Source organism: Fonsecaea monophora (assembly GCF_001642475.1).
Source record: "Fonsecaea monophora strain CBS 269.37 chromosome Unknown Scaff1, whole genome shotgun sequence".
In the NCBI taxonomy this organism is placed as follows: Eukaryota; Fungi; Ascomycota; class Eurotiomycetes; order Chaetothyriales; family Herpotrichiellaceae; genus Fonsecaea; species Fonsecaea monophora.
The window spans coordinates 484,108-511,951 of NW_019173932.1; the positions used below are offsets into that span (position 1 = coordinate 484,108).

At 52.2% G+C, this 27,844-nt stretch overlaps 8 protein-coding genes across 8 annotated transcripts; 4 read left to right on the plus strand and 4 right to left on the minus strand.

Annotated features, from left to right (window-relative positions):
* Window positions 1-75: 75 nt before the first annotated feature.
* On the plus strand, window positions 76-993 carry AYO21_00171 (hypothetical protein; the record flags this gene model as incomplete). Its single annotated transcript, XM_022650161.1, has 1 exon — window positions 76-993. The coding sequence occupies one exon, from the start codon at window positions 76-78 to the stop codon at window positions 991-993; it is 918 nt and encodes a 305-aa protein (XP_022517487.1).
* Window positions 994-1,773: 780 nt separating this feature from the next.
* Window positions 1,774-3,655, minus strand: AYO21_00172 (eukaryotic translation initiation factor 3 subunit D; the record flags this gene model as incomplete). Its single annotated transcript, XM_022650162.1, has 2 exons — window positions 1,774-3,395; window positions 3,448-3,655. The coding sequence occupies 2 exons, from the start codon at window positions 3,653-3,655 to the stop codon at window positions 1,774-1,776; spliced, it is 1,830 nt and encodes a 609-aa protein (XP_022517488.1).
* A 1,356-nt stretch (window positions 3,656-5,011) lies between these two features.
* On the plus strand, window positions 5,012-6,423 carry AYO21_00173 (hypothetical protein; the record flags this gene model as incomplete). Its single annotated transcript, XM_022650163.1, has 3 exons — window positions 5,012-5,642; window positions 5,701-5,837; window positions 5,932-6,423. The coding sequence occupies 3 exons, from the start codon at window positions 5,012-5,014 to the stop codon at window positions 6,421-6,423; spliced, it is 1,260 nt and encodes a 419-aa protein (XP_022517489.1).
* A 3,137-nt stretch (window positions 6,424-9,560) lies between these two features.
* On the minus strand, window positions 9,561-10,598 carry AYO21_00174 (hypothetical protein; the record flags this gene model as incomplete). Its single annotated transcript, XM_022650164.1, has 1 exon — window positions 9,561-10,598. The coding sequence occupies one exon, from the start codon at window positions 10,596-10,598 to the stop codon at window positions 9,561-9,563; it is 1,038 nt and encodes a 345-aa protein (XP_022517490.1).
* Window positions 10,599-11,177: 579 nt separating this feature from the next.
* On the minus strand, window positions 11,178-12,837 carry AYO21_00175 (hypothetical protein; the record flags this gene model as incomplete). The annotated part of the gene is made up of 5 exons (XM_022650165.1): window positions 11,178-11,688; window positions 11,746-12,294; window positions 12,351-12,438; window positions 12,491-12,703; window positions 12,786-12,837. 5 exons carry the CDS (start codon window positions 12,835-12,837, stop codon window positions 11,178-11,180), a joined length of 1,413 nt encoding a protein of 470 aa, XP_022517491.1.
* Window positions 12,838-16,769: 3,932 nt separating this feature from the next.
* On the plus strand, window positions 16,770-17,948 carry AYO21_00176 (hypothetical protein; the record flags this gene model as incomplete). The annotated part of the gene is made up of 1 exon (XM_022650166.1): window positions 16,770-17,948. One exon carries the CDS (start codon window positions 16,770-16,772, stop codon window positions 17,946-17,948), a length of 1,179 nt encoding a protein of 392 aa, XP_022517492.1.
* A 1,073-nt stretch (window positions 17,949-19,021) lies between these two features.
* On the plus strand, window positions 19,022-20,611 carry AYO21_00177 (hypothetical protein; the record flags this gene model as incomplete). The annotated part of the gene is made up of 1 exon (XM_022650167.1): window positions 19,022-20,611. One exon carries the CDS (start codon window positions 19,022-19,024, stop codon window positions 20,609-20,611), a length of 1,590 nt encoding a protein of 529 aa, XP_022517493.1.
* A 1,042-nt stretch (window positions 20,612-21,653) lies between these two features.
* AYO21_00178 (hypothetical protein) lies at window positions 21,654-27,839 on the minus strand (the record flags this gene model as incomplete). The annotated part of the gene is made up of 16 exons (XM_022650168.1): window positions 21,654-22,859; window positions 22,920-23,088; window positions 23,274-23,424; window positions 23,507-23,652; window positions 23,708-23,835; window positions 23,882-24,110; window positions 24,240-24,291; window positions 24,343-24,430; window positions 24,483-24,559; window positions 24,658-24,895; window positions 24,961-25,198; window positions 25,974-26,170; window positions 26,225-27,003; window positions 27,057-27,307; window positions 27,580-27,602; window positions 27,669-27,839. The coding sequence occupies 16 exons, from the start codon at window positions 27,837-27,839 to the stop codon at window positions 21,654-21,656; spliced, it is 4,143 nt and encodes a 1,380-aa protein (XP_022517494.1).
* Between the last annotated feature and the right edge of the window lie 5 nt (window positions 27,840-27,844).

Below are 27,844 nucleotides of genomic sequence, written 5' to 3' on the forward strand. Positions count from 1 at the left end.
ATAAAACCAACAGCAACTAAATCCACAATAACACCTCTTATTCCCACTCGCTTCGCTTCAACCACAACAGCAAATATGACAACCCCTCGGCAGATCAAGTTCTCGTTCCTCGCTCGCGAACAACCAGAAGGTGCGGGCGCTGTGGTACGACGCTCAGTCGGCACCCCTAAACTGCGCCATTTCACCCCTTTCCTCATGCTCGACCACTTCAACATATCTCCTGGTGCAGGCTTCCCCGATCACCCTCACAGAGGACAGGAGACAATCACATACCTCCTCAAAGGTGGCGTTAACCATGAAGACTTCGCTGGCCACGCAGGAAGAATTGGACCTGGCGATCTGCAATTCATGACTGCAGGTCGCGGAATAGTCCACGCGGAGATGCCTGTACAAACCGAAGATGTCAGCGTCGGCATGCAACTTTGGGTCGACCTCCCCGAAAACCTCAAATCCTGCGAACCCCGGTACCGCGATTTACGTGCAGAGGAGATCCCAATCGCAAAGACCGACGACGGAAAGGTCGAGGTGAAGGTCATATCGGGCCAAAGCCTAGGCGTCGAGTCTTTGAAGGATCTCGCATACACGCCCGTATGGCTTCTTGACATCACAGTTCACCCCGGTGGAAAGATTACGCAGGAGCTCCCACAGGGATGGAACGCGTTTGCCTACACGTTGGAAGGCGCCGTGACATTCTCCAATGGCCCCGACGTACACAAAGCTGAGACAATCACACCCTACCACAACGTCGTCTTCGAACAAGGCGGCGACGTGGTGACCGCTTCAGTCGAAGAAGGGGCATCGGAAAGTGCACGATTCATCCTCGTCGCCGGCCAGCCCTTGGACCAGAACATTGTCCAGTATGGCCCGTTTGTGACCACATCCAAAGAAGCCATTTATCAAGCCATGATGGATTATCAAACTTCGACCAACGGGTTTGAGAGAGCAGCAAATTGGGAGAGTCAAATTGGAAAGACTATGGGTCGCGTCAGATAAAGAGAATACGGACGGGGAAAATGTTTTAATGAGCGCAAAAGACTCTCGGAAGTGACATGGGTTCTTCTTATTTTGGTTCTTTTGGCTAAAGATGTCTTGTGTAGTACAGCAGAGCATAGCGTTGGTGTTCCCAGCACGCATGGAAAATACCCGAGAAGAATCCGGGGCAGGCATATAATGGCGTTTACGTTGATAGAATACTAGTACCTGCAGTACATAGGTAGATATCTCACGGCACAATCCTCACTGAGAACTGGACATGAGCCTAATCACTCTTTCTTTTTGAAAAAAAAAAAGAGACAAATGTTCTGTGATATCCCTCCCCCTACGGGAGCGAGAGCGAGGTTTTTTACTGTTTCTAACTTTTCGAGACAGCTTCAGCTGCGCCTCGTGTCTATCGTGGAGGATAGCTGGTCTCTGTTTCCATCCGATCCGCCCATTCGTCCATCCATCCTCCCATGCACCTTTTTTCCTGGTAGCATTCATTGTAGTGTGTGTGTGTGTGTCCTGAACGTACTATCAAGTACAGCGACCGCATTCCTCTCTCCGCCCCTCCACCGTTCCGTTTGTCAGGCGTATTTCCCCACCTCGAAGAGTATCTCTCGCGGTGCTCCTCGGGCCAGGGCGGTGAGGACGGACGTCAAAAGGTACAAAGCCTACCAACCAGCAAAGTGCGTGCGGGCAGATAGATGGACGGGATAGGACGTTGTGGTATTCCCAGCAAGCACGTCACAGTTAACCCCCCCAGCGGTTGCAGTCATGTCATGTCATGCCCTTTTTTTATTCCTCTGCTTCCTCCCCAGCGGCGTCCGTCTCGGCGACCGTGCCGGTCATTCCGTCGTCCTCGTCCTCGAACGTGTGCAGGGGCACCTCGTACAGCCTGATGACGGGCTTGTTCGGGTCCTTGATCAAGACGTACTTCCTGTCCTTTGCGGGAGTCGCTTCCTCCTTGCCTTCTTCCTCCTCGTCGGCGGCGTCGGACATGCTCCTGACGAGGTCGACGATGGTGCGGACGATGCCCCACCCGTTGGAGAAGCCCAGGTTCATCTGGCTGGCGAATTCGCGCGGCTTGTAGCCGACAACGCCCAGGATGACGTGGTTCGCCGCGCTCTTCGGGTTGGCTCTCGACACGAAGCCGAGCTTCATCTGATCGGCTTTGGCGAGGATCGCCTGCGTCGTCCATCTTGCCAGTTTGCAGCTGTTGTTCTTCATCTCGGTGGCGACCACGGCACCCCGCTGGGAGGTGAGTTTTGTGCGCCAGTCCAGGGCGCCGCCGCTGCCTTGGGCCTTGTGGTCGAACTCGTTGAGTGCTTTGAGGGTGAGGAACTGATCCTCCCCTGAGATGTTGTTCTTGATGGCGGCGTCGAGTTCGGTCCGCACAATCAAGTTCAAAGGTTCTTCGTCCCGCTCCAGAGAGAGGTCGAAGCGGCGGTATTTATATGCCTTTGAGGCCAGCGGGTCGGTCTCTTCGGAAGCGCTGTAGAATGGGTTGGGGTGAGGGAATTCGACTTTGCTGTTGGGGTTTTCGATCACGGTCTGGAAAGCAAAGTTGTGGTTGATCATGGTGGCTTCCATGGCGAGGTTGGACGGGGTGTTGATGCTGTCTGGCTTGACCCCGGTCTGCTGTTGGGATGGTGTGCTTGAGGTGTCTGCTTCGAGGGGTGCATCGGCAGCATTTTCATTGACCGTGACAAGGTCGATTGAACTGTCAGGTCGCTTGTCGAGGAAGATTTTATCACCGTGCTTCAAGATCACTATATCCCAGCTATACACGGATCGAGTCGCGCACATCAGCATGGAGAGGATATCTGAGGTGGCAAAGATGGTGGCTTCATCTTTCTCTGCCAACTCTTGGATGACCGGATCGGCAGAAGTGGTAACGTTGTAGGCGGCTCTTTCAAGGGACAGGAGTTTGCGTTCCGTGTTCTTCACGGGAGCTTTGTCGTAAGATCGGTCATAATAGTAAAGAAATCCGTAGCTGTCGATATCTTCTCCGTCAGGAGTCTCGAGGTTGAGTTTTGCAAGTCGATTAAAGTCGATCTCCTCCTTCATGATCCAATCGGGACGGATGTTGACTGAAGCGTCACGGTTTCGCTGCGGCTTGTCGTAGTCTCGCCACCCGAATCGACGGCCCCTGCCACCTCGACCTCCCCTCTGATCGAAGAACTGCCCTTGTTGTTGACCTCCTGTGCGACCTTGGCCAACTCTTTGGAATGCTCCTCTTGCTCCACGCTGGGCAGCTCCTCGCTGACCTCGACCACGGAAGACTGTTACTCCGCCCCGACCAAAGCCCCGACCTTTTGCGGTCGTTCTGGTGTTGTCGACGACGGAGAAGGTGGCCTCATCTTCCGCAGCTTGTACAGCGAACAGCGAGGATGTACCGGCGCCATAGATTTGTTGGTCTAGATACACCTTGTTAGTTTTCACCCCCAAATTTTGGATGTAGAAATTCACCTCTGTAATTTCTTCCGTACTGTCTGCCGCCTCGATCTCGACCTTCCTTGCCTTCTTGTGTCCAGTCGGCCATACGACCTAGTTTGTCACTTTTAGAGTATGGGGCATATGGCACGCCATCGAGGGTCGTGGTGGTGGAAAGCGCGGGACCCCATTCGTCGTTGACGCTGATCGCACTGATTGTTTCTGCGAGACTTATTTCGGACATGTTGGATGCTGGACAGGGACCAGGAGTCAAGTGTCTAAATTTGTTCACAGACAAATGTTTCGAGGGCGGCGCAGGCATAGAGAATAGTGGGGTGGAAATGCGAGCGCCAAGCAAGGAAATCTGTTCGTCGCACCGCATTCGGAGTCGGAATTATTGTGACGCCGCCCTGTAGGGAGTCTCACGGGTGGATCGATGACTGAGCATTTCAACCAATGGCTGTGCTTAATCTTTGATGTTAATCAGTGCTGTTAAGGGCAGCGCAGTATGCCCAGCCTTGTGCATGACGAATTCCAACGGCGTTTACTGATCTCCGTGTCTCCTCAACACACCTCTCTTACTGTCCTTGCTGGTCACCCGCCTTCTGTATCCGGTTATTTTTTCAATCATTCGCAGAATAAGACGGGATGCACCTCGACCGCAGCATGTTGAAACAATTTCTCGTTTCCAAAGGTCGCTTGGAAAGCACCCTGTCCTCCCGAAACAGAACGCACTTGAAGGAACGAGGCCACCCATTTATATTCATGGTGAAGGCTACTCCCGTCAGGCTTGCTAGATCTCGACCCAATGCAGGAAGACACCTTGATGCTATGATACGCTGAGAGCACACGACCATGATCAACTTAACCGCCATGGGTTTTTCCTTTTGCTTCGGGTCCCGAATTCCAGCTTACTTGGTGCCAATGTGGGGTTTCCAAGTCACTTGCGCTTATGGCCAGAAATACGCGATGTGGGTTTTCCCAAGATCTATTACTCAAGTTACAAATACCACAGAAGGCCAGATAAGACGTCGCCCAAGATGGAAGTCTATTGCCGTGTCTGGTTTCTGTTCAATCTCTACCAACAAATCCACCATGGCGTTTGCTGTCAATGACCTCCAAGCTTCTGTCTATGTTTTTCCGTTCCTGTGGTTGGTACGGTCGCCTCTCATCCGACGCAATCTTCATGGCATCTCGAACCAACCAATACTAAATGTGGCTGCGCGGCCCGCATCTCCGAGACTTCCAGAGCCATTGTGCGGTCGACTCCTCCTTGCCTAGAGTCATTCGTTCGACAGCGTAGGTTCTCTCATGTACACCAGGCGGCCGTCTTACGCATTGAGCCATGAAGTAAATCCAAGCGAGATACCACCTCAGAACATTAATACTACTCGGGGTCGAGCTTCGGGTGAGTAAAGTAACTTGTCGACCTCGCTTCTCTGTGCCGGTTTCCTGTCCTTTGGCGTTGCTTTTCCGTTCCGATTTTTGATTACCACTATACGAAATGCATTCGAAACATGGCTTTACTGCCCTCAACTCTTCCCAAGACACTCTTACATCGTCTAGAGGGGTTCCAACCTCATCACCTGGCCGTGTCGTGATGACGAAATTGGAGAGGATCGGCCGACCTGGCCATACCTCGAAGCCCTACCAGCCAAAACCCTTTGTCTCATCAAACACTTATAAACGGCAAGGCTTCTTCCGGCGGTATATTGGCCTTTGGTGGGCCCTTCCTGTCGCTCTCGCGGCAATCATCTGGTTCTCGCAGATGGTGTACTTCATCTCGTACTTTGTCACGCGACCAGCCCAAGAGGATGGGTCATGGCCCCGGATCGGGTACTCATACGCCCTGTTCCCTTTTATTTCGAGCATCGGTGCAGCGCGAGAGCTTTGTTTCGAGACTGTGAGCATCATTGTGGCTGTCCTGCTGTGGACAGGGTTTGGGATCGACTACGTCGTGGGGACAAGAGCGCCTGTGGCACTCTGGTGGCGGCGAGGAAAGTTGTTCTGTGCCAGCATCTCGTCGGTCTTTCTGATTGCGCTGTCGTTTGCCAGAGATGACACCCACCACAAACTCCATCTCATATTCACCAGTTTCCAGATCTTCTTCATGGCATCGGCCAAGACCTGTGATTGGAACCTTGTTAGGGAGATGAGAGAATGGACGCCGAAGAACAGATACATTAAAAGGGTCAGGATTTGGAAGAGAATTGCCGTTGTGGTTGCGCTGCGTGGGTTCCACACCCTACACACCTCTTCTCGCGGCAGAGGCTGACTCGATGACAACAGCTTCTGGCATCACGGCTCTCGTTGGCATCTATAGCTGCGATGGAAAGTTGGAAAACGGCAAAGTCATTTTTACTCCGCGTTGTTGGACGCTGCTCAGCTTTGCAGCCCCAGCGGAATGGATCTTGTCATGTTGCTGGGTGTGTTGTCATTCATGAGCTCCACAGATCATGCTTTCTTTCCATCGCGATGGACACACTTGCAGAGATCCCAGTACTAATAAAAATCTTTCAGGTCACCTTCCTCGCAACAGTCGCCTACGACAACTGTCACCTCGAATACACCGTCCGTCTCCTGTTGAACACTCCGCCGCCGAAACGAAAGTCCCACGGCCTCGCATTCTGGCGAAGATGGTCCGACTCCGAGAAGGAGTCCTCGCTGTCGGAGGTGGACACGGACGCGTGGAGCGAGAGGCAAGGCTTGACAAAAGCGGTCGGCCCAGCTCCGAACGAGGAGAGTATTGGCTTGCCGCGGATCCAGGTCCAACGGTCCAGTGAGGAGGTAGAGGAGCGGCGGCGGCACCAGTATCAGTATCAACAGCAGGAGCAGCAGAGGAGATCAGAGTCTGTGACAGGAAGTTATGGAGAAGAAGAAGTTGACGAGGAGGACATTTCCGGCATCTCTATGGGCGGTAATGTGACTCCCTGGCTGCCTCCGCCAAGAGTGTTCGCCCACAGATACACACACATATCACATGGCCGGCCGACGGAGGAGCACACAAACTGAAAAAGATTATCGTCACCAAAAAGTGCAAAAACTTATGCACGAAGCAGCTCTGCTGGTTCGTGATAAGAGAAACTCGCTCTTTCGGGTTGGTTTTTCTCGACGAGGAGAAGAAGGGGAAGGGGAAGGGGCAGGGGCAGGGGCAGGGGCAGAGGGGGGGAAGGTTCGAAGGGAATCGAACCATATGACCTGGGAATCCTGATATGGGGGACCTTAACCTGGGGGACCTGAATGGGACCTGAACCTGGGATATTGGGGACCTGAATGGGACTTGAACCTGGGGACCTGATGGGGACCTGGGTTTGTGGGAGGTCTCGCTTCGGATCGACGTGGAATCGCCCTAGTCGGTAGGGGGTCTTGGTGTGACAGGAAATCCGGGTTTGAAAATGTTATGTATGTGATTTTCTAGACCTCACCTTCTCCGTGGTGAGTGGGTCTGAGGTCGTGACTACGGGGTAGGGAGGTAGGTATGTTAGTGACTGACTGACGGGTGTGGTGTGGTGTGGTATAAATTCTTGGACAAGCTGTACATATACATACATATATATATCGTACAAGGTACGTGACATGAATGAATCTGTGGATTGATACATTAAATTGCTATTTGACTACATGAATACATGACTGCATGACTATTATATGGCGAGATGAATGCATCGTGTCGAGGACACGTCGAGACAAGCTTCACCGAGCCCCAGCCCGCCCCAGGCCAGCGCAGCCGAGGTCAGCCTTGTCTTCTTGTACCCTTTCGTCTTGGGCGTCGACACAGCACACAGCCGTGGACATGGACATGGCCCTATCACGAACGCTCCAGTCCTCCTCCATGTTAGCAGCTCACAGAGTACCCAGGGGTGCTCATGACAGGCCAAACCCAGCCCGAGGTCAGTCCAGCTCGTCAGCCCTTGAAAGCGCACGGCAGCCTTACTTACCTAACAAGGTAATCACCATTGACTCAAAGGAGTATCCCGAAGCGTCACCGCTACGACTACTACTACTACTGCTACTACCACCACCACCATCACCACCTCAAGCGGTACAGTTAAATCAAACTAATTCAATGCAATCTAAATCGACGGGCTCTCCTCTCTCGCAATGCCTCTACCCTTACGTACTCGGCGTTTATACTGACATAGATACACACTGCCTCCCAACCTCAGACTTGGGGAATGTGCAAGGGGGAAGAGACTTCGAGGTGGTAAGGAGAGAAAACCAACTGTGTCACTGCACAAAAAGGGCAAAGAGCTTGTCTCGTTGGTTGTTGGTAAATATGACTTATTAGCTGCATTGCACTTCGACACTACAAGGGGAGCAGCTGAGAAGCTGAGAAACGACCCTGTCTCGTCCTGCATGTACGCACGGGCTAGGCTGACCTGCGAGCCCTGTGATTCGTCGGGCCTCTTTACGGCCATCCATCTACGAGCTGACTATGTGTGTTGGTCACAGTTACACAGCGCAGAGCTTCCTTCACCTACCTCGCCAAAGGACAGACTTCAACATTCTAGGGTGCTAGGTATAAAAGATCCTGCCGATACATAATCTTGAATCGTCCAAGCTCGCCAAAACCAACCAGCTCGCAACAACAGCACAACTCAATTTGAAAAACCCGTCGATTTTATATCCCCCTCTGTCCACTCCACAAAAAATGCATCTCGTCGCCCTTCTCACCATTGCCTTTACCGCGGCAAGCTTCGTCCAAGCATCCTCCTGCAAGACACGCAACGATTGTCCGGGCGATCAAGTCTGTTCTGGTATGCTTTCCTTTTTCGCTTGAGCCTCCCGTTCCAAGCACATTCGTCCTCGTCCTCGTTCCCTGCTTCGCACCACAATTAACATGCCACTTTTTTGTTGTCGTTCCAGCATGCCCCAGTCAGGAATTCCTTCGATTCGCATGTGTCGAGCCCTCTAGTTCCATCTGTGCTGGGAAGGGTAACTGTGAAGGCGGCGGATCATGCGACGTTTGTGGCAACCCAGGAGATTTCTCGAGGTTGACTCCCTGCCGCGAGCTTGACTTGTGACGGCACCAACGGGGGAGGGGTCTGGGATGGGAAATGGCGACTATTGCTCTGAGAAGGGGAGGCGTATGTTGTTATGTCTGCGAGCGCTGAGAGAATTCTTCGAGGGTTGAGCCTTGCCTAGTTCGTGGGTCGTGTTATAGAGAGTAAAGTAAACAGCACTTGTGAGCATTCCGGGGAAAGTGGCCGAACATAACCTCCTCCGGGTCAACGACGAACGTGCTTGCTGCTGCAATAGTACCAGTGAAACCAAACAGGTGACAAAAAGTGAGAGGAAGATAGCCTGAGACTCGTCATTAGCAGGAACTTGGCCTGGGAGGAAACGTCAAAACTTCTTACCGCCGTGTCCAGACATAACCGCGTGCTCTCGGCCTGCTTGAGATTCTCTCGAATAAGATCTAGGTCTGCCGCGACCTGCTCGGCACTGTCGTATTTTTTTCTCATCCAGCATTTCGTGATGACGGGTTCCGAGCAGGAGATTGTTTGTGTCGGGGAATTGGTCTTCACCAAACAACTTTTCGACCGCTCTATCCCCCTTGTCGGAATACGGCTGATGGGTCGTCGCGAGTTCATAGAGCAGAGACCCCAAGGGCAAAAGGTTCCGATAGAACAGAAGGATCTGTGCCCGCGCAGGTGGATTTCCCGACCGATGTAGTTCGCGCAATCGGCGGCGGAGAGACGATTGAAGGCGCTCCATAACCGGCAGGCCGTCATGGACAGCAAGCAGCTTGGGGGATGCTCGGGTGGGTTTCCTAGACGGCGATAGATGTCCACCTCCGTGGCAAGGCTGCGGCGGTCATCGTCTGTGTCACGAGGAAGTTTAATGATGGCCGAGTCAGAGACCTTTGAAGACGAGACTACTGGCGCACTCACTGAGGAAAGGGAGATCAGTGATGGGGCCATCGATGGCCGCGGGCTATGCCATTGATGAACCAGGAATCGTTTGCAGGTACAGCTACATATTGCCCACTTCCTGTTAACAAGGGATACCGGCTCTACGATTGCGCTTTGGGCGTGACATGTATTCACCATTCCATGCTCTTTTGCTCCGCCGTTTCCAAGTCCACACAGTGTAACGTTGAATGCCCACGAATGCCACTGTTATATCTATCAGTCCTAGGTAGCTTTTCAGGCTTCTCCATTGAGCTTCAGCCGAGCCAGTTCCGCCGGCGTGGTGGGTTTCCTGCCCAGCAACCACTCGAGGACGCCTGGATTTCCCAGCAAACCCCTGCTGTTGTAGTAGAGCAGCATGCGCTCGGGAGCGTCCTTGAACGTCTGGTTCATTTCCCCGGCACGGTCGACGCCGTAGGTCATCTTGACGAACATCTCGGCGGCCTGTTCCAGGGGAATGCGCTTGATGTCGAAGCGCATGCCGAGCACGTCGCCGATGGCCTGGACGTATTCAGCGGTCGTGATCGGCAGGGTGCTGACGAGCTGGTACGCGGCGAAGAAGTGGCGCTCGCGCTCGCGGATGACCTTGACGGCGACCTCGGCGTGGTCGCGCACCGCGGAGAAGGACATGCGCACAGCCGGGTTGAACGGCGCCATGAACGTGCCCCTTGCGCCGTCACTCCCCTGCGACGACGGGTCCTTCTGGCTCAGTAGCTGGCCGATGAAGTTGTCCATGAATGTGCTCGGCTGGAGGATCGTGTACGATAAGCCCGATTCTGTCAGGTACTCTTCGATCTGCCGCTTCTGGTCGTGGTGCAGCAGCTTGCTGGCCTCCGGGTGCAGCGCGGAGCTGAAGACAAAGTGGAGGGAGCGAGGCGTGGATGGTGAACTTGAGTCTGAGGTCACGTTGTTGCTCTTCTCTTGCTGCTGCTGCTGCTGCTGCTGCTCCTGTCGATGAGACTCTGCAACAGCGGCGTCGATCATGTTCATGCCCAGCGTGACTTCGTAGGGGTGGAAGGGCGGCCCAACGTAGAAGACGGTGGTAGCCCTGTCAACGACCGCAGCGCATTCTTGGGGAACTTGGAGGTTCGCACGCACGACCTCTGCGTCGGGATACTGCTCGGAAAGCCGTGCGCGCGACTTGTCAGAATTGACCACCAGGCGGAGCGCAGGACGTGGTGACTCTGACGATGGCGCTTTGTGTAAGAGGGGGATGATCTGGCTGCATTGTCGACCGCTGGCGCATGTGAGGACAATGAGATCTGATCCTGCCATCTTCCTCCCTTGATAACACTCTCACTATTGAGCAAATATAACAACCTTGAATGAATGGTTGAGTCGAAAAGGGGTCGGTGTTGTAGCGAGAGAGAGAGAAAGGAGATGCGAAGGATGCCGATGCTGTGTGCCGCACACTTTTTGAGGCTCATAACAATATTTCAACTTCGACGTGAAACTACGACCAACATAGCTCTAACGAACCAACTTAATATACTGGGCCAGAAAGGATATAAGGACTGTCACCATCTGTGGGTAGATGGCAGTCCACAGGGAGAACTGCTTGGCCCTTCGGCCACCGACATGTCGATCATGTGCATCATATATATACTCACTCGTACTCCCTGCGCCATCAGCGGTGGAGTGTGTGGTCTTTCTCGTGACGCATATGCCCCCCCTACTCTGGTCATATCGCAACTTGCAAACGGCGACGAGGATCCAAAAGAACACTACTGGGACGAAACAATGGCAATACAACTCATATCTTAGACAGCCATCCACACGAATCCGAAACCATCCGGCAACAAGAAATGCGTTGCTGGACAAACACACTTCCTAGCCGCCTATACCATTCATTCATCATGAGTACATCTCGTCAATCTCAGCCGAATAATCCGTGCCTAGTTGATCATATGTCTCCGGCTTCGTTGCAAAGATACTCGAGAGAGCATCCCGGAGTTCGAAATCTTCCATCACTGCCCCAAAACCATAGCATCGGACCTTGCTCCTGATGGACTCGATCATACCCAAGACGTCTTCCCTCGTAAGAGTAGTGTAGTTTCGATGGCCCTTGAGCGATTGTAAAGCCATGATGGGAGTCACCTGGCCGCTAGGGATTGCGCTGCCTTTGAGCGTTTGGCTGAGATTTAGCAAGTTGTTCAAAATTTGTACTGACTCGGCATCTGGCACTTTGTGCTCGTATGTGGGCACCAAGCCACCCTCCTGAGCGGCAACTCGCGCGATATGGCTCGGAGGTGGACAGGTGGCCATCAGGGCATGGCCGGAGAATAGTGCTTCTTCGTCATTGTTGGGTGAGTCCGCTGATCGCCGGACAAGATACTCCTCATGATCACGACAAGTCTGCTCCAGCCTGTACATCACGTGGTCAGTCTCAACAATCCAAGGGATGTATCAGACTAGTACTCACTTCAAGATGAAATCAATGCCCAACTGGGGTTCTCTCTCGAAAATACCCGGCATGTCTGGTGTGGCTCCTTCTTCTTGTTTGATGCCGAACTCCTGGATTTCTGGCCCTTGAGGCGAACTGGCGTAGTGGGTTGTCCCGGGTGAGTGACCTGACACACTCAAGGCACCACCGTTGAGGTATGCTTGTGGGGAATAGCCGCTTGTCACGGAAGCATGCCCCGTCACAGCACTTCCATAACCGACGGATCTGGGACCAACGGATGGGGGACTCAAAGTATTCAGCGATGGAGGGGTCATGGACTTTTCCTCTCGCTTCGGTTTCAGGGCAAGCATAGCTTTCCTGTTCTCGAGTTCGTTTTCGAATGCAATTCCACGAGATGTTAGGACCTCTCTCAACGCCAGAATCTCTCGTTGCTGATTCTCAATCATCAACTTTTGCTGCTGGATGGTTGCGTCTCGCGTATTTTGTTCGAAGACGAAAACTTCGCGCAGACGTGCAAGCTCCATTTCCAAGGCTTTGATGTAATTCTCTTTTCGTTCACGGTGTGTTCTAGCAGACAGCCGCCTTAGCAAAAAGCGCAAGAGGTACAAAAGGACTCTACCCACCTTTGAGCTTGCCGATTGAGCTCCTGTCGCCGCGTCTGCGCTGGTTTACTGTCAGGTTTCGGACCTCTTCTCTTTGCCGGTTGCCCATCTAGCCATGATCAGCCCAAATGCCCAGATAGGGCAAAATCAATGTGGCTCACCTCGAGTGATCCTCTTCTGCATCCCACCGAACCCTTTGAGAAAGCCCATGTTTACGGGGCCGCCGTGTGCCTTTGCTTCACTCGGAACCCCATTGTCTGATATCGATGCCGAGTTAGCCACAAGATCATCAATTGAACCGAGTACGAAGGTTGATCCGCCCGTGTTTGATAAGAGTATCCATTCACATTCTTGCGTTTCCCCAGTGAAAGGTCCTACGATAGCATATCAAGCATATAATGCTTGAGGAGAGCCATCATCGATCATTACACCGGGAGAGAGATTGCAGCGACTTACGGTAGGAAGATCCAGGCGCATAATCTTGACCGGTCCAATTCGACGGATCCATGTCGGGTGGTTGTTGCATGTTAAGATGCAGTCAAACTGCGGCACGATGACGATAATATTAATAGACTACCTCCAGTAACCCTCTCTGATCATGAGATAAAATTGATTTGCGAATCGTTAGATAGAAGGTCAGGGTAAGCCCTGTACTCTGTTGTCCGGTTGTAACAAAGCTGACCACCGTGGAAGCTCGGAATTGGCGTGAGCCGGTCAGAGTTAGTCGAGGATGGAGGCTTGTTTCTCGTTTACCGAAAGGCCACGCAATCGTGCAAACCAGGACGGAGAGTCAAAAAGCAATGACGAGGAGATCGTGTTGAGGATGTCGCAATTAGCATGCCGTCCTGAGACTAATCATGAGACAAAGTCGCGAAAGCGCTGTGAAAATCCAATGTGGGTGCAGCAGAAACTTGGATGGAGGGGTCGAGCGCAAGGCAATATTTTATGGCGGGACAAGATTGCTGATCGGGGTATGGAAAATCTGTGCAACAATTGCGTCGTAGCTTTACTAGAGAGTGATGCGCAACGGAAGGAAGAACCAACAGCGGTTGTAGTCGATGATGGCAGGAAAAGACGTGTTCGAAAAGGTTGAAAGGTGGAGGGGAAGGACGTTGAAAGCTGAAACTGAAGCGGCGTGATCAAGCAGAGGCGGAACCGGGTCGATGCGAAGCTCTCACACCCTGGCCGCGATGGCGCAGTTGTTGGAGATTCGAGACCGGAAGCACAGAGAATGGGTGGGCACCAGAGGACAAAGAACCCTGAGTTGGACGGTCTAATCCGCCGCTTTAGACTGGGGATGGTGATGGGTGGATGCTCTTGTACTTGTACTTGTGCGGGCTAAGAAACTCGTTGATTCCTTTGTGCCAAAGAGCAATTGGTTGGCTGGATCGTGGAGTGTTTATGTGTAAGTATACCTAGGCTGGCGGGGTCTATATCGCCTCAACGGGGGATCTTGAAGCGGCGGGTGCAGGCACGCAGGGTTGCGAGGGTCTCGAGCCGTGGAAGAATTCTCCTGCAGGGGCCACAGCTTTGTCTTTGTGCTGCACACGGAATACGGGGAGGAGGCGACCAAGTGTTTCTCCAGGTGAGGATGATTGACGATTGGCGAGAAGGGGGCGGACGGGTGTCGGAGGATGGTTAGATAGTGGGATGTAGCGTTACACGCTTGGGGGAGACAACGCAGGACGGACGCGAGTCGTGCAACCTGTGTTGCGATCGGATGCGCAGGTGGATTGAAGGAGGTAGAGAGGTAGATACGTCGTCGAGTCGATGAACACGATGGAGGTTTGCGGAAGAAGAGAGAAGAAGCAATGGTTTTTGTCCTTTATCATTCTGTTCTCGCCTTGTGGGGTTGAGATGTTCTGTCAGCACCCGAAGCCACTGAGAAGGTCAGAAAGGGCATAACTCACGCAAAGTCCATCAAATAACCTTGTCGCAAGCACAGCCACAGTAAGGGTTGTATGGGTATAAGCACTTGTAGCCTTGGGACTTGGGAGAAGAGTCCAGCAAAGATCAGGTCACCAAGGTCATTCATTCTGCCGGCCATGCCCGCGGGTCCAAGGAAGGAAACACTGTTCCAGGCGAGAGGAGTGGCACCGGTGGGTTGAGTCTAGGCTTGGATGGCAGTAAATCGGTCAGGCACGCCAGAGTAATAAGCACAATGGGCCCCATGCATGGTTAGGTAAGTGCCTGGTAAGTGCCTGGAGACCCACGCTGGACCCTCGTGGGCAGTCATTGCGTCAACTGTTGCCGCTAATAAGTGCCAAAAGAGGCTAGTGATGCCTAACTCGCCAGGTAAAAGAAGAGCCTGGTTAGCCCGGACAAAGCCCCCAGAGAACCCACTTGGCCCTGTGAGAAGCCGCAGCGGTAATCACATCCGGTCCCTTTCCAGGCAACTGACACCATGTATAACAACAAGAATGTTTTTGTCGTCTTCACACAGGCATGTCTGCCGGATCCGGTGGAATTGTAGAGCTTGCAACACCTGAGTCGAGGAGAGGTACAGGAGAGGAATGCGGTTGAAGTGTTCAGCAGCGGTGCCGCCATCCAATTTCAACCTGGAAACATTCAATCGCGCACCGACATCACCCTTCCAATGTGCCATCTTGTTGACTACTCTGTAAAATGCACTTACCAGCTGTCCCTTGCTTTCATTCACCCACTCATATTGATTCCCCTGAGTATTCCAACCTCCCCGGTCGCCGACGGCGGGTTGTCACATTGTTCCGTCGGTCCTTCGTCAACGTCTCAGAAAGAGAACCCTTTTGCTTCCGCGCTCTGTTGCACCAATCTGGTCGTACAGCGTTCCTTGTCGTGATCCGCTGGTCCAGTGACAAGTATGTTTCCTGCTCAAGCATTCTATGTCGCGCGGCTATCATCCACCGCTGCGAAAAGTTACCAGAAGAGGCAGTGGACGGTCGTTTTGTGTTATCAAGGATCTTGCTTCGATCGCCCGTATCCGAGTTAGCAGCCAGGTTTCAATTTCCAGGCATTTGAGGCACTCGGTTTATGGTGAAAATCGCAGCTGCGTTCAAAGTGCTATTTCTAGCTTGGGTATCAGCACAGTCAAGCAACCCACCGTACCTGTCAAATCAGCGAAGGAGATTGAGGAAGGGTGGTAATTATAGCACTCTCGACCATTTCGAGAATCATCCAGTCATCAATCTCGCAGTTGTTCACTGACATCTCTTAGACCAAGCCCTTCCATCCAAGTCATCAACGTGGAGACGCAGGGGCCTAGGACGCAGTATGGGAGTGCCTCAAGCTGCTGCCAGAGGCGTAAATGACACGCACTCGAATCTGATTTTATCAACCCAAGCTTGATTTGCTGTGTTGATGCCGTGGAACCATATACTTGTTGCTCCATCACGGTAGTCCACAACCGACGGGGAACGCTTCTAGCTAGAAGCCTGAAGCCCATCGAGAACAAGCCAGAGAGTGGTGGTAAACAGATGGTCAGATGGGAAAAAAGGTCACCTGGTGAGAAGAACTTGGTCGGAACAAACTCCGGACAACCTACCAGGCACTCAGTACAGGACATGGCATTGACCAAGGATCTGCTACAAGGCGTTAGCAGCGACAGAAAAAGGACTCGAGGCCGGATTTATAACTCGACAATAGGAAGAGGCGGACGAGAGACAGACAGCGGGACACTGATTAATTAATACGTACAGACATGCGTGCCTCATGCGCACCAAGTGAAGTGGTCATCAGGCCATGATTGGTGCCCTGGATTGCGTTTTCTTCGGTCCACAGTCCTGATTTGGTTGGAATTTGGAATTTGGAATTTTGCCTCCAAACCGACGAGGACGCGCCACGTTGCTACACCAACATTCGCTCGTTCACGCTCGCGAATCGTGGACGGTGGATTGGCTCCCTGTAGATGTGAAAGCTGTTTTCTGCACTGCCATCTTCCCTTCTTCAACTTCTGCTATCTTCTCTTTGACACCGGGTTTCCTCCATTGGCCAAAAATGGGCAAGATTCGCGCCCTGTTCCTACAATGGCGACGGTCGGGAATGAACTCCTAGTTCATATCAGTGCTCCGAGCACTGCGCGAGATGACAGACGCTACATCGCCATCGCTCAATCCGTTCTGGACTTCAGGCCAGCCATAATTACCCGAGTTTCGGGTACCGATTCCTCTTCACTGGTTTCTTTTTCCGGGGAGGTGCCCGCTGGTGACAATGAAAGCCATTCACTCATTGATACTAGGTTGGTGTCCGACGTTTGCAGAATAGCGCAATGTGATATTTATTGGAATGGTCCAGTGGCTTAGGACCTGGACATGCGTATTCGTACCTTGAGATTACTTCGCACGACTACAGGAAGACTTACTTTACAATAGGAGTTCCTCCTCTCGTCAACCAATCCTGCCTCGCCCGAGCACTGCTCCTGAACTGACTTCGACCGGCGATCGGATTGAACTACCTCGAGCTGGCATGAGCCCCAGACGAGCCTCTTCCGAGACTTCTTCTGTTAGCACATCGTCTGCCACGCGTTCCAGGTTGCAGTCGGAATCTCCGAATGTGGTTCCACAAGATGTGAAAGCTATATCTGCCTCTCGTTCACAGTCTTGGCCTGGGAGATCATTGACACAACCAGGGTCGGTGTCTGCACATGGAGAGCGAAGACGAAAGAAGCCACGGACGGAAACTGACTCTGGCAATGGCGACTCTATCGACGACCTTGTCGACAGAACTTCTGGCGGCCATGGAACAAGTTCTACAGAGTCGGTGTCGTCGTCCGCCCGGAGGCTCTATGGTACTTTTGGTGTGGAAGCGCGCCAGTCTAAGCAAGTTGAAACTGGCAGCATAATCGATCTTACAGGTCCTGATCGCCACAGCAGCGCAGTCTATGCTCGCGCCCGTGACCGCAAAGTGCTGGTGAGAAGTCCGCGACCGCGAGCGTCGCCGGTTGCCAACTGCGCCGACTCTGCTACAATTCTTCAGCAAGACCATCACCAGGTAAGACTGTTGCCTGCAGAGGCCCGAGCCCCATATCCCAATGGTGGGCAGTCGCAATTCACGACGCATATTACCGAAACCCTGAAGAGGCTGACGCATGGGGAGGCACCCGCGCTCAAGCACTTCCGACCGGCATTTGTTTGTCGAGACGTCAAAGTCCTCGAGCGCGGTTACTGGCAATTCTACATCAAAATAGCAGAAGAGAGCGTCGTGAAAGAATCCAGACGACCTCGAGTAACACTAAACCTACTAGGATCCACGGCGCGCAAGAAACGCGGTGGTGGCGCAGGTGTGCTGGCTTCAAAGACCTCAAATCACGCCTTGTGGACTGAAGATGAATTCATCCAGTTCTGGGAGAACATGACCTCGGTTATTGAATCAGGAAAGGTAGGGTTCGCCACACGAATGACGAGGGAGCTGGATGGTGGCAGCCTCTGGAAGATCAGGGTATTTACTTGGGGAGAGATGCTTGGACATATTTGGATGTTGTTTTTGGTTCTTTCGGATAGACTGACGGGGAATATGTTGATGGAATGGATCGCTGGGAATGGAGCAGTGGTCGTGCGCATGTCGGATGGCAAACATCAATCCGGGTTATGGATGAGAAAGGGGTCGGAGGGGGCGCAAGGCGTTTGGGGTTTGGCATATCGATAAGGCCGAAGCGAGATGCAGACAGGCAGGTTGATTTTGGAGAGCGGCGTTGGACTTTTGAGGATTTGGTGGCATGTCCCATAGACGATGCCCTCCGGAATGTATATATTAGTTTCTATTCACCCCTGATCGACTGTGGTAAGGCGTCAAGATTGTTCTTGTAGCATCCAATATACCCCGTCATCGGGCTACGGTTGGTCCTCGGTATGCGAAGTACCTGGCCCCGGATCATCGTCTCTCATCATGTGGATAGGGATCGTCTAACCAAGCCCCATGGACAACCTCGTGGTCGGGTCTGGTGCTTGAAAGGCTCGGGCATTGGTGAGGTGGAGGTTGAGGGGACCCCTTGATACAGAGAAGCGGGTCTTGTTGGAATGATTGGTCCGACGAGACGACGAACCGGGATTGGTATTAACGCAGCATGCGGGATGGTGGGTGGCAGTGGGTGGATGGATGGTGAGCAGCTGCGGCTTGTTGTCGCTTTTTTCACCTGCGAACTGCGCTCGCAAAATCCACGACCTGGAAATCGCATGTGAAAGATTGAATTCCTGTAGCACCTTCCATTGCATTGCTCTCAGCCTTCTGTCACCATATCCTCTCTGTCAACCTGTACCAGAGATTGAGAAGGCTCCATAGCCACCACTGTCTTCATCCTCACCTCATCTTGTTCGCTGCACCTCATGACTGCCGCCTCTTACCGTATTTTGCCAGCTTCTCGGCCCGTTGTCCAGCCCGCATCAACACTTCCCAACAGATCCTCCAACTGTCTCTCAGGCCTTCTTTCAACTTTACCTGCAACCTGCGTTCTCGACTCCATGCGGTCTACCGTTTGACGGCTGCTGTCTCCTCCTTTCACCCCGTCGTCTATACCGAAAGAGCCGTCCTTCGTTATCTCACCCTCAACAGCGATCTTCCGCGCCATCTAACCAACCCGTGCAACGACACCTTTCTACCCTGCACAACACATTATCTCCTGGCGGACAATCACTGGTTATCTCCCACAAGTCTAGGCTGCCTTAGAGCAGCCTAGGAGAAGAGGTGGAGGCGTCGCGTGATTGATGTTGGCGATTCAAAGAATGTCGTCCCATGGCGGACAACAGAACTTCCCTTTCGGCTGTACGGCCTACACCTTTCTTATCAATCCCTCTACCTGCTTTCCCTTCTTCTTTGAAGACTCATTTGCTTACGTCTACTCCCCAGACCAACCTGAAAATCTTCATGGAATTGGTTTACCCGAGTTTATAACCCCAGGTCCTCCCCCGGGCCAACCTTTGCTCAATGCACATGAAAATCAAGATCTGGACAACTTCTTCCAGGGCTTTGATCAAAATGCTGCCGCCAACAAAGTCCTTACGCATGCTCAATACAATCCCCGCACCGATCATGACCAGTTCTTTGACATGCCGCCAACATTCGTTGGCTCGGACACTGCGCTGTCACAGAGGTCTATCATCGACCAGCATCAGCTAACAGGAGCTGGGTTTCCTTACGGTGATGGCTTTTTGGGACATGACATGACCACGGTCTCACAGACAAATCCGCTGGTCCGCGGAATGCACGGCGTTTCATACAATGATACAACATTCCCAAATCCCCTCATGGCTCAACTGCAGTCAGCCGCATCGATGCAACCGGCCTACACCCAAGGATGGCAACAGCCCTATCCACCTCCGACTGCAGTCAGGATACCACCAGCAGGCCGTCTAGACATGTCTTTCGGCTCTGATTCCCGGTTTCAACCTAGTGGCTATGCTGCTCCTCATAATCCCATGGATTCTGACCTGCCGCAAGGACTACAGATGAACAACCCCATCGGCGAATGGTTGGAACCGACAAGCGGAAGCACGACCCAGCCCAACACGCAGCCAAACACACAGCCGTCGAGTCCGACGTGGTCAAAGAAGAGAAATTTTGATGATTTCATCAGAGATCAACCTCGCAATGGCTTGATTGCCTCGATTCCACAAGCTAGCATGGTGCAACCCGCTCCACCGCAATCTAGTTCTCGGAGGAAGCGCTCTGTTGTCAAAAGCGAAACAAGAACTTCAATATCCCAGCCTCCAACACCGCTATCCAGTAGCAAACCACAAACCCCCCTCAACGCCGGAAATTCAGGAATGGGCGAACAGGAGCCAGATACCGACGTGGAAGCCGAAGGGGAGGACGAACATGACACTGCAGAACAGTCCAGATCACCTTCCCCAGCACCTTGGCCCGCATCGAAAGCTCGTCCACCTCGACATACAAAGGCTCCCCCACCTAAGCCCTCCCGAAAGAAGAAGGTGAATGCAAGCGGATCAACGCCAATCAAACCCAAGTCAAAGGTTCCAAAGGTCCATCGTCCCAGTATCACTTCTACCCGAGTGCCACTCAGTATTGAGCAAAAGAAAGCCAATCACACGAACTCGGAGCAACGACGTCGGGATGCAACTGCCCGTGCTTACGCCGAATTGTACGACCTGGTCCCAGAACTTGAAGAAATGGGAAAGCAGAGTACCATGAAGAAGCTAGAGGTTGTCGTGGCCAAAGTGCAGCGCGTAAAGGAACGGGTCGAGGAGCTAAGAGCAAAGCTCGGACTCGACTCTGTGACTGGGAGGCCAGTCAGTGGTCCAGGTAGAGGATCAGGGACGCTCTTGTTCAGTGACGTTGTCGACTGGCACCAATGACCGGTCAGGGGCAACGAATGCACTCTTGCTGAACCAGTGCAGTCCCGGCCGTGTACCTTCACCATGAGCGATAACTGGGCCACAGGACCATGCCAGAAGTCCGATACTCGGAAGGCCAGAGTCGGACCACGCACCTGGCAACCAAATGGAAGTGAACGAGATGACGACCGCTTTACGATACGCTTTTCAACCAGTGCAAGATCACTTTGCGTTACATACTTTATGCCCTTTATTCCACTTCTTCAAAGATACCCACTTGAATTTACCCAAACTTTTGACGGCGAAAATGTCTCGTTGGACAAGACATGGATCGCTAAGGTGGATTGCTGATTACTGATTACGAGACTCTTTTGTCAATCTCGAAAAGGAACAAAAGAACACCAAGAGAACAAAAAAAGTGCCGTTCCGCCCTGGATGGAAGACGCACGGAAAAAAAGGCCCAAGTCAACCCCCCTGCAACATCTTCCGAGAGCCATTGCGAAGAGGTTAGAGGGTGTGTGTTCACACAGAGGCTCTGCTTTATTTCGACCAATATGTCCGCCACACCAACTACACACACAACAGGGCAAAATATGAAAAATGGTCAACAATCAATGGAATGTGAATGAACACTGGTCATTAAATGTTGGACATTATCAAGAAGAACCGACACCAACACCGACACACCTAGGAAGACAGCACGCACATCTTTGTTTCCCCCCTGCAAGTTACATCATCTCAGAGAGCTGGCTGGCACTATGTGAACATGATCTTCTTCTATCTTCCGCTTGCCCTGCAAGATGCTCGGAAGGACAAGACAAATGCTAGTATTGTACAAACAGTCGACTCGGAACCCTGACCGAGGTTTGAATAGACACGATAGTACGACAGCACGATAGCATCTCACTCACATTCCCAAAGAAAAACTCCATTTTGTCCTCGTAGGCCGTAGCTCGAATTATTTATTTACTTGAAACGACCGGACCCCATGACGGCTGCTTTTGTCCCCGATCCATCCCATCCCATCCCGCCCAGTTTTTCTGCGCGAGTTGGAAAGGCCGCATCACACGTCCCAGTGCAGTCTCTGGCATCTTTCTCGGAGGACTGTTGCGAGAGCTCCAACGTCGCTATCTCCGACTCCGGCTCCTGCGGTCGCGGTAGTCATCATGACAAGAATGTCCGCGACAGCCACGGCTTTCCTCGCCCAGAACTGCGGCAGCGTAACTATCTCACCACTGCCACTACTGCTGCTGCTGCTGCCTTGGATTTTGTTCTTGTGTTTGTTGTTTTTGTGTTCCGGGATATGCTCGTCGTGGTCGGCTGGTGCAGAGTCCGAGGCTGAGCATGACGCCGCTGGTAGTGGTGGTGGTGAGGCGTAGAGATCGATGGCGAGATTGAATAGCGTGACGGCCAGCCACTCCAGTTCTTCCGGCGGGTAGTCGTTTCCCCCGGCGGCAGCAGAAGAAGCAGCGGACGTTGCCAGATCCAGGGCATGCTCGGTGATTCTCGCCACGGTGCTCAGATTCTTCTCGGACTGATACTGGTTTTCGGGTCGCGAATCTCGTCGGCGGTCGAGAACGATTTGAACCATACACCTCATCCATCTCGCGGCCCGGTTGCTGTCGTAATCCGGGTGGTTTCGCAACCCGGATATCAGCTTCGCGAGCAGATTCGTCGTTGTCGAGACTGGCAGGAGCACAGGTGGAGTCGAAGACTCTGGGCCGGACGGCTGGGACGGCTCGGTAGACTCGAGGCAACCGCTCATGGAGGCGGAGAGGATCATGTCGGCGAAAAGCGAGTACGTCTTCTGCGGCGGGTTCAGGAGTACCATTTGGTCTACCATTTCAGCAAGCGAGAAATCGTGTTGAACCGGGGCTGGGCTAGAAACATCTGCGGTACTGGTACCCACGAGGAAGAGCAGTGCTTCGAACGCCAGGGGTGTCAAGACAATGAGGTTCTGCGTGATCCCTTCGAGAACCTCCTGCTCGACGAGGCTTGTACTGGAGCCCTCACGCAAGGCGTTCAGATGAGTTCGAATTTCCGAGTACTTGGCAAAGACATTTCTGTACAAAGTAGACTTGATTTCTGTCGGCGAATGTGGTGGTGCCTTTCCCGAATAAGCCGTCCTAGGAATGTCTTCTGCTGTAGACAACGTAGCTGCCGACCTCGCCTGGACAGTGTACAGGATCGCTTGGATGTACTTTGCACCAGTCTCATGGATGTGCTTCTCATATTGAACCTGGCTTGGAGCATGCGTGGGCAAGTGCATCTGGATGGGTGGGCGGTCAGTCGGAGAGAACGAAAAAGGCAAAGACCTGTAGACACTTACTTGGCACGAATAGTGCAAAAGGTCAATGACATATTTCGTCGGCCATGACTGGAGGTATTGTACGGCAGTGTTGTAGCTGGTCTTCTCAAACCACCTGCTTTCTTGTAATCGATGTTCCATGGTCGTTTCTTCGCTAACCTGTTGCTTTCGCGTAAAGGACGCCGCTGGTCTGTGTCAGCTAAGGTCACTTTGTGCTGCTCTTGGGTCTCGCACCGGACTTGAAGATGCCGCATAACCGAGACAGAAGTTCTTCATCGAGGTCGTCGGCTTCTGAAACTGCTAGAAGGAGAAGGCGAGCTGTACATCTTCTCAAATTAACAAAAGGGCGATACGTTGTGTGTGGTCCTGTCTTACCTCAGAAGGGCAGATGCATCTATTTCCGTTGGCAGATTGTCGTTGTATTTGTCCAGAATGCGCTGGAGGAGTTGCGCTCCCTGTAATTTGCTACCATATTGCGTTGCTTCCGAAACGGCGGCAAACAAGAGCTTGTTCCGGTCATCATGGACTGTGGCAAGAGAGGCCAGTGTTGATCTCGCTGTCCAGCTATTATTCTCATGGATTACACGGCTATTGGCAGGTGGCCTTACCGTCAGCTTCGTCCCCACGCCGCAGAGCGAGACAGTATCGCAGGTATCGAGAAAGGGGATGCTGTTTTCTCGCTGGCGACATCGTTTCGAGGGCTGCAAAAGCAGCTTCAAAGTTGCGGAGATCGATTTGACATTTGACTATTCTCCTGAGACCAAATACCAATGAGTGACAAGACGGAAAAGACGTGATAACTCTCACACCTTTCAATTTTGCCCACGTTGTGATCTCCAGCCTTGCTAAACAGTTGATGCAATGCAACTTGGCACCATTTAATGGTGATCTCTTTCAATCCGTGGTCGAAGGTATGCTCGATCCGCTTCCAGAAAAGCTGTATTGTCAGCAGGATCTCTGTTCATAGCAAGATCGAGACCTACAATCAATGCACCATGCGTAGCCTCTGCACTGAGAGCTTTATTCCAGGCTCGGTAGATCTTCTCGAATGTCCCTTCAAGGGACAGCATGTCGACGCTGCTCTGGCCCTCGCCTTCCGCTGTTATGAGCCAGATCAATGTGATGATGGCCTTTTCGGTCCATGCGTGTTCGTCGCTTGAAGCAAGTCTCAAGACAATATACGACTCCAATACTCGGATTGCGTGGGCCGTACTGAGTTCGATCAGCTTAACACCTTAATTGCTTGCCGTTCATACCTCAAAGATTTTAGATGATGCACATAGTGCAAGATTCTAAAGGCCATGAGCAAACACTCACCGTGATCCTGAAGGGCTAACTCACAGCTTATGATTCGAGTGGATCAGGTGAGCCGATCGGACAACGCTCAATAGATCTTCGTAAATCAGAGAGGATCATCGTCAATTTCAGTGGGAAATGGTCTTACCAGCTGAGAAGGCGTCCGGATTGGTATATGAGTCTTTTGCAGCGACCTCTAATTGTAGCAGGATGACGGGAAGCCTGTGGCTGTACTCCTAAAAGCCTTGAACTTTCGTTCATACCCTCATTTAGAATCAGGATGCTTACCTCTCGAAGGACCTGGAGGAGTTGAAAAGCCTCCTGTCCGGGTTCTCCCTCCTTAAGTGCCAAAAGAGCTCGCACTGCTAAACGCATGAGTGTCGTCGGAAACGTGAACACGAGAGATTCCCACCGCAAGTATGTATGAGGGTAAGCCTTAGTTCCAAGACATCCGCATCTTCACCCTGCGTTTCAGGTTCATTTGCAAGCTGGCAGCCCCTTCTGAGCCATTGCGCAGCGACAGTGTATTTTTTCTGACTGAGCTGATCATTGCCGATCTCGTAGCATAGGTCAAGTGCTTGTCCAATGCGAGCGGAATCCAACTCGGATTTGGATGCCTCGAATTGGCTGTAAAAATGTTCGGCTAGCTCTGTTCGTCCTTGTTTCCACGCCTGTTTCTTTAGTTCATGCCCGCCAAACGGCTGCAGTGTACACAGACCAATGTGATGCGCATCAACAAGTACTGTGCAGTCAAATTTCCATTTACTTTTTCGATATCGAGGTCATCATGACTGGCTCTTTGAAGGAGATCTTCCGATTTGACAGCCAGCTGTTCAATGACCTTGGAGGCGAGGTCAACCAGGCCAGCTTCTACCGAAAGGATGATTGTCAGGCAAAGTGATACCAACAGCCCAGAGTACCCTACCAAGACAGCTTCTGCTAGCCCTGAGTGCGATTTGAAATAGTCGATGTTGGCCTGTAGTTGAGTAAGTTGAATTCCGAGTCTGGGACAGTAATGTGTGCACTCTTCCATTTCGAACCCGCTGAACTTTCGAGGAGGAGATACGAGAAGACTCGGACTGGGGCATCGGTCAGATGTGGACACCTGGGAGGTTGATGATAATCACCCCTAGCCAGGTTGACGGGCGGCTGCGGACATCCTTCGCCCCGACTCAGTCTGCAGCATGTGTTCCAGAGAGCAACACCTCTGCGATCGAACTCTGTCCGCTGGCTTGGAGTAAGCGCTTTGCGTGGGAGAGGGAGGGCTTCCAAGTAAATTGAGAGGTCAGGAAATTCTTCAGCCGGTAGGGTCACTCCTTGGTTGACGACGGTTTCTTCAAGGTGGGAGGTGAATTCTAATTCATCATCAGTCAGTTTCCCTAGCAAGACTGATGGCGAACACACCAAGAATGGATCCGGCCGTACTCCCTTGCTCCTTTGGCAACATTTGAGAGATCTGGACCGCCTGTAAGAAGCGTCGAATATACACCCGTGGAAAGTCAATGGGCTTTCAGTCATGAGAGGGAAGAAGAGTGTGGCTGACACGTGATTTCATCACCCGCAGTCTTCACAAGGCCTGCTATTAACCATGGTGTGGTGTACTTGGAAGATACTCAAACATCGTAACATTGCATCATCTGAGGCTGCTATACACTAAAACAGAGGTCCTGTACTTCAACGTTTCCCAGGACTCATGGGCAAGAAATTGCCCACAATCAGCGAGGGTCTGTGTTGAATGTCTTAGCGAGAGGGAAAAGCTACCAGGGTGGCGAGACTTACATATTGTGATTATCTCTTCGAATGGTGAAGGAGAAACAGCAGTGAATGTCCACGACGTCAGCACCTGCCGTGGGACAGCGTAGTGTACAGCTGGTGAGCATAGCCTTTTGCTGCTGGTCGAAGCAAATGGCACAGAACTTCTCCCAGTAGCTGACCAGCTGGTCTTCGACGATGATCTCGTGGATGGCAAGCTTTCCCTGTATGCTACTATCAGTTCGTAGTCACAGCCGACCGATGGATCTCTCACTTACATCACGAAGTGATTCGATGGGTACCTGAATCAACTCTGCCATCTCCTTATTTCCTCTGAAAATTTCACCCGTCCTTCTCCAACAGCAGGCTGGAATGGCCATGCTAGCGAAAATTCTGTCGTACTCCATCAAACTCCTTTCAAACCACATCTCCACCAGAACCAATTCAATATCTGTCAAGCTCTGCATTCTCTCTCTAAATTTCGGCCGGAACTGGTCCAATTGCATCAAGATCTTGTGACGCGAATGTGGCTTCATGTTCTTTTCCATGTACTTGTTGAGCCGGGCATATCCATTCACGTAATTGAAAGGTCTTAACATTCCTGCATCGTATTTTGCTTTGAGTAACTTTTGCATGCGCTCCTCCGGAGGTTCAGCGCCCGTCGGATCGGCAGCCATCATGTAATACTTTTCTCGCGCTTTGTCCGATGCTGGCTTTACACTCGACGGCCTAGATATCAGCGCTGCTTGAGCTGCGTTGTTCTGAGTGGTTGCATGGACGCTGTTGACGTGCTCCTGCGAAAGGATTGGTTCGACTCCGGAGGTCGGGAAAGAAGAAGCTGCCATCGAGTTCATGAACGAAGGATCATTGAAGGGACCCTGGAATTCATCAGTGGAATACATTCCGGTCTCTTCAAATAGGCTGTTGCTGAGGAAGTCGTTTAGCAGGTTGAATTCATCAGTGACCTCGTTTGCGTTGAACATATAGTTGGGATGAAAGGCCTGCATATCATGAAATCGATTTTGGACTCCGGTCCATGGATCATTATAACTGAAGTCTGCACGGCATTAGGGACCACCGCTTTCCCCTCAAAGATTGAGACACACTTACGGGGGTGAGCATTACCATTGATACCAGCGTTTGGTGCAGCTGCGCTCGGATTAGAGACGGCCATGGTGTCATTTGTGGATGGTCTCAGTCCAATATTGTCCTCCTGCAGTAGATTAGGAGCAGAGTCGTCCATCAATGCGGGACCTGGTAAGCTTGGAGCCGTAGGAAAATCATCCCGTGGAGGAGACTGCTCGTCCGGCGCAGCAGTGTCTGAGTCGGTCTTGGACTTTTTGTGATAGCCATGTCCCTCTCTTGGTTCATCATGACACAGGTGGCCGATGTTTCTCTTGATGCAGCGTTTACAAGGTCGATCCTGAGACACAGTTCCCCAATGGGAGGGTTGCGTTAGCCAAACAGGACTTGAGTGGATGGTGTTGAGCTCGACATTGAGCGCCAGGGAGTCGTACAGAATCGCAAGTCATATGCTGTGTATCCCACCAAAAACAAGCAGTCAGCCCATACTATGTCTTGCCATGTCCTCAAATCTCGGTACTTCCGCGTCTCAGAGGTCAAAGGAGCTTACCGAACGGCGACAATATACGCATGCTGAAGAAAGGTGTCAGTGTGAGCCATCGCTAAAACTACATGGAGCGTGTACAGACCATGGTTCACCTTGCGCTTCTTCTTTGGCTGATCGGTGGAAGGCGAGGTCTGGTTCGACTTGCGGGGCGCAGTTGGCGAAGTGGCTTCGTGTACTCTGTTGTTTGGCAGCGAACCCCGATTGTCGAAGGAGTTGTTCATGTCACTGCCTGCACGGTCAGGCTCATCTGCGAGATCTGACATTTGCC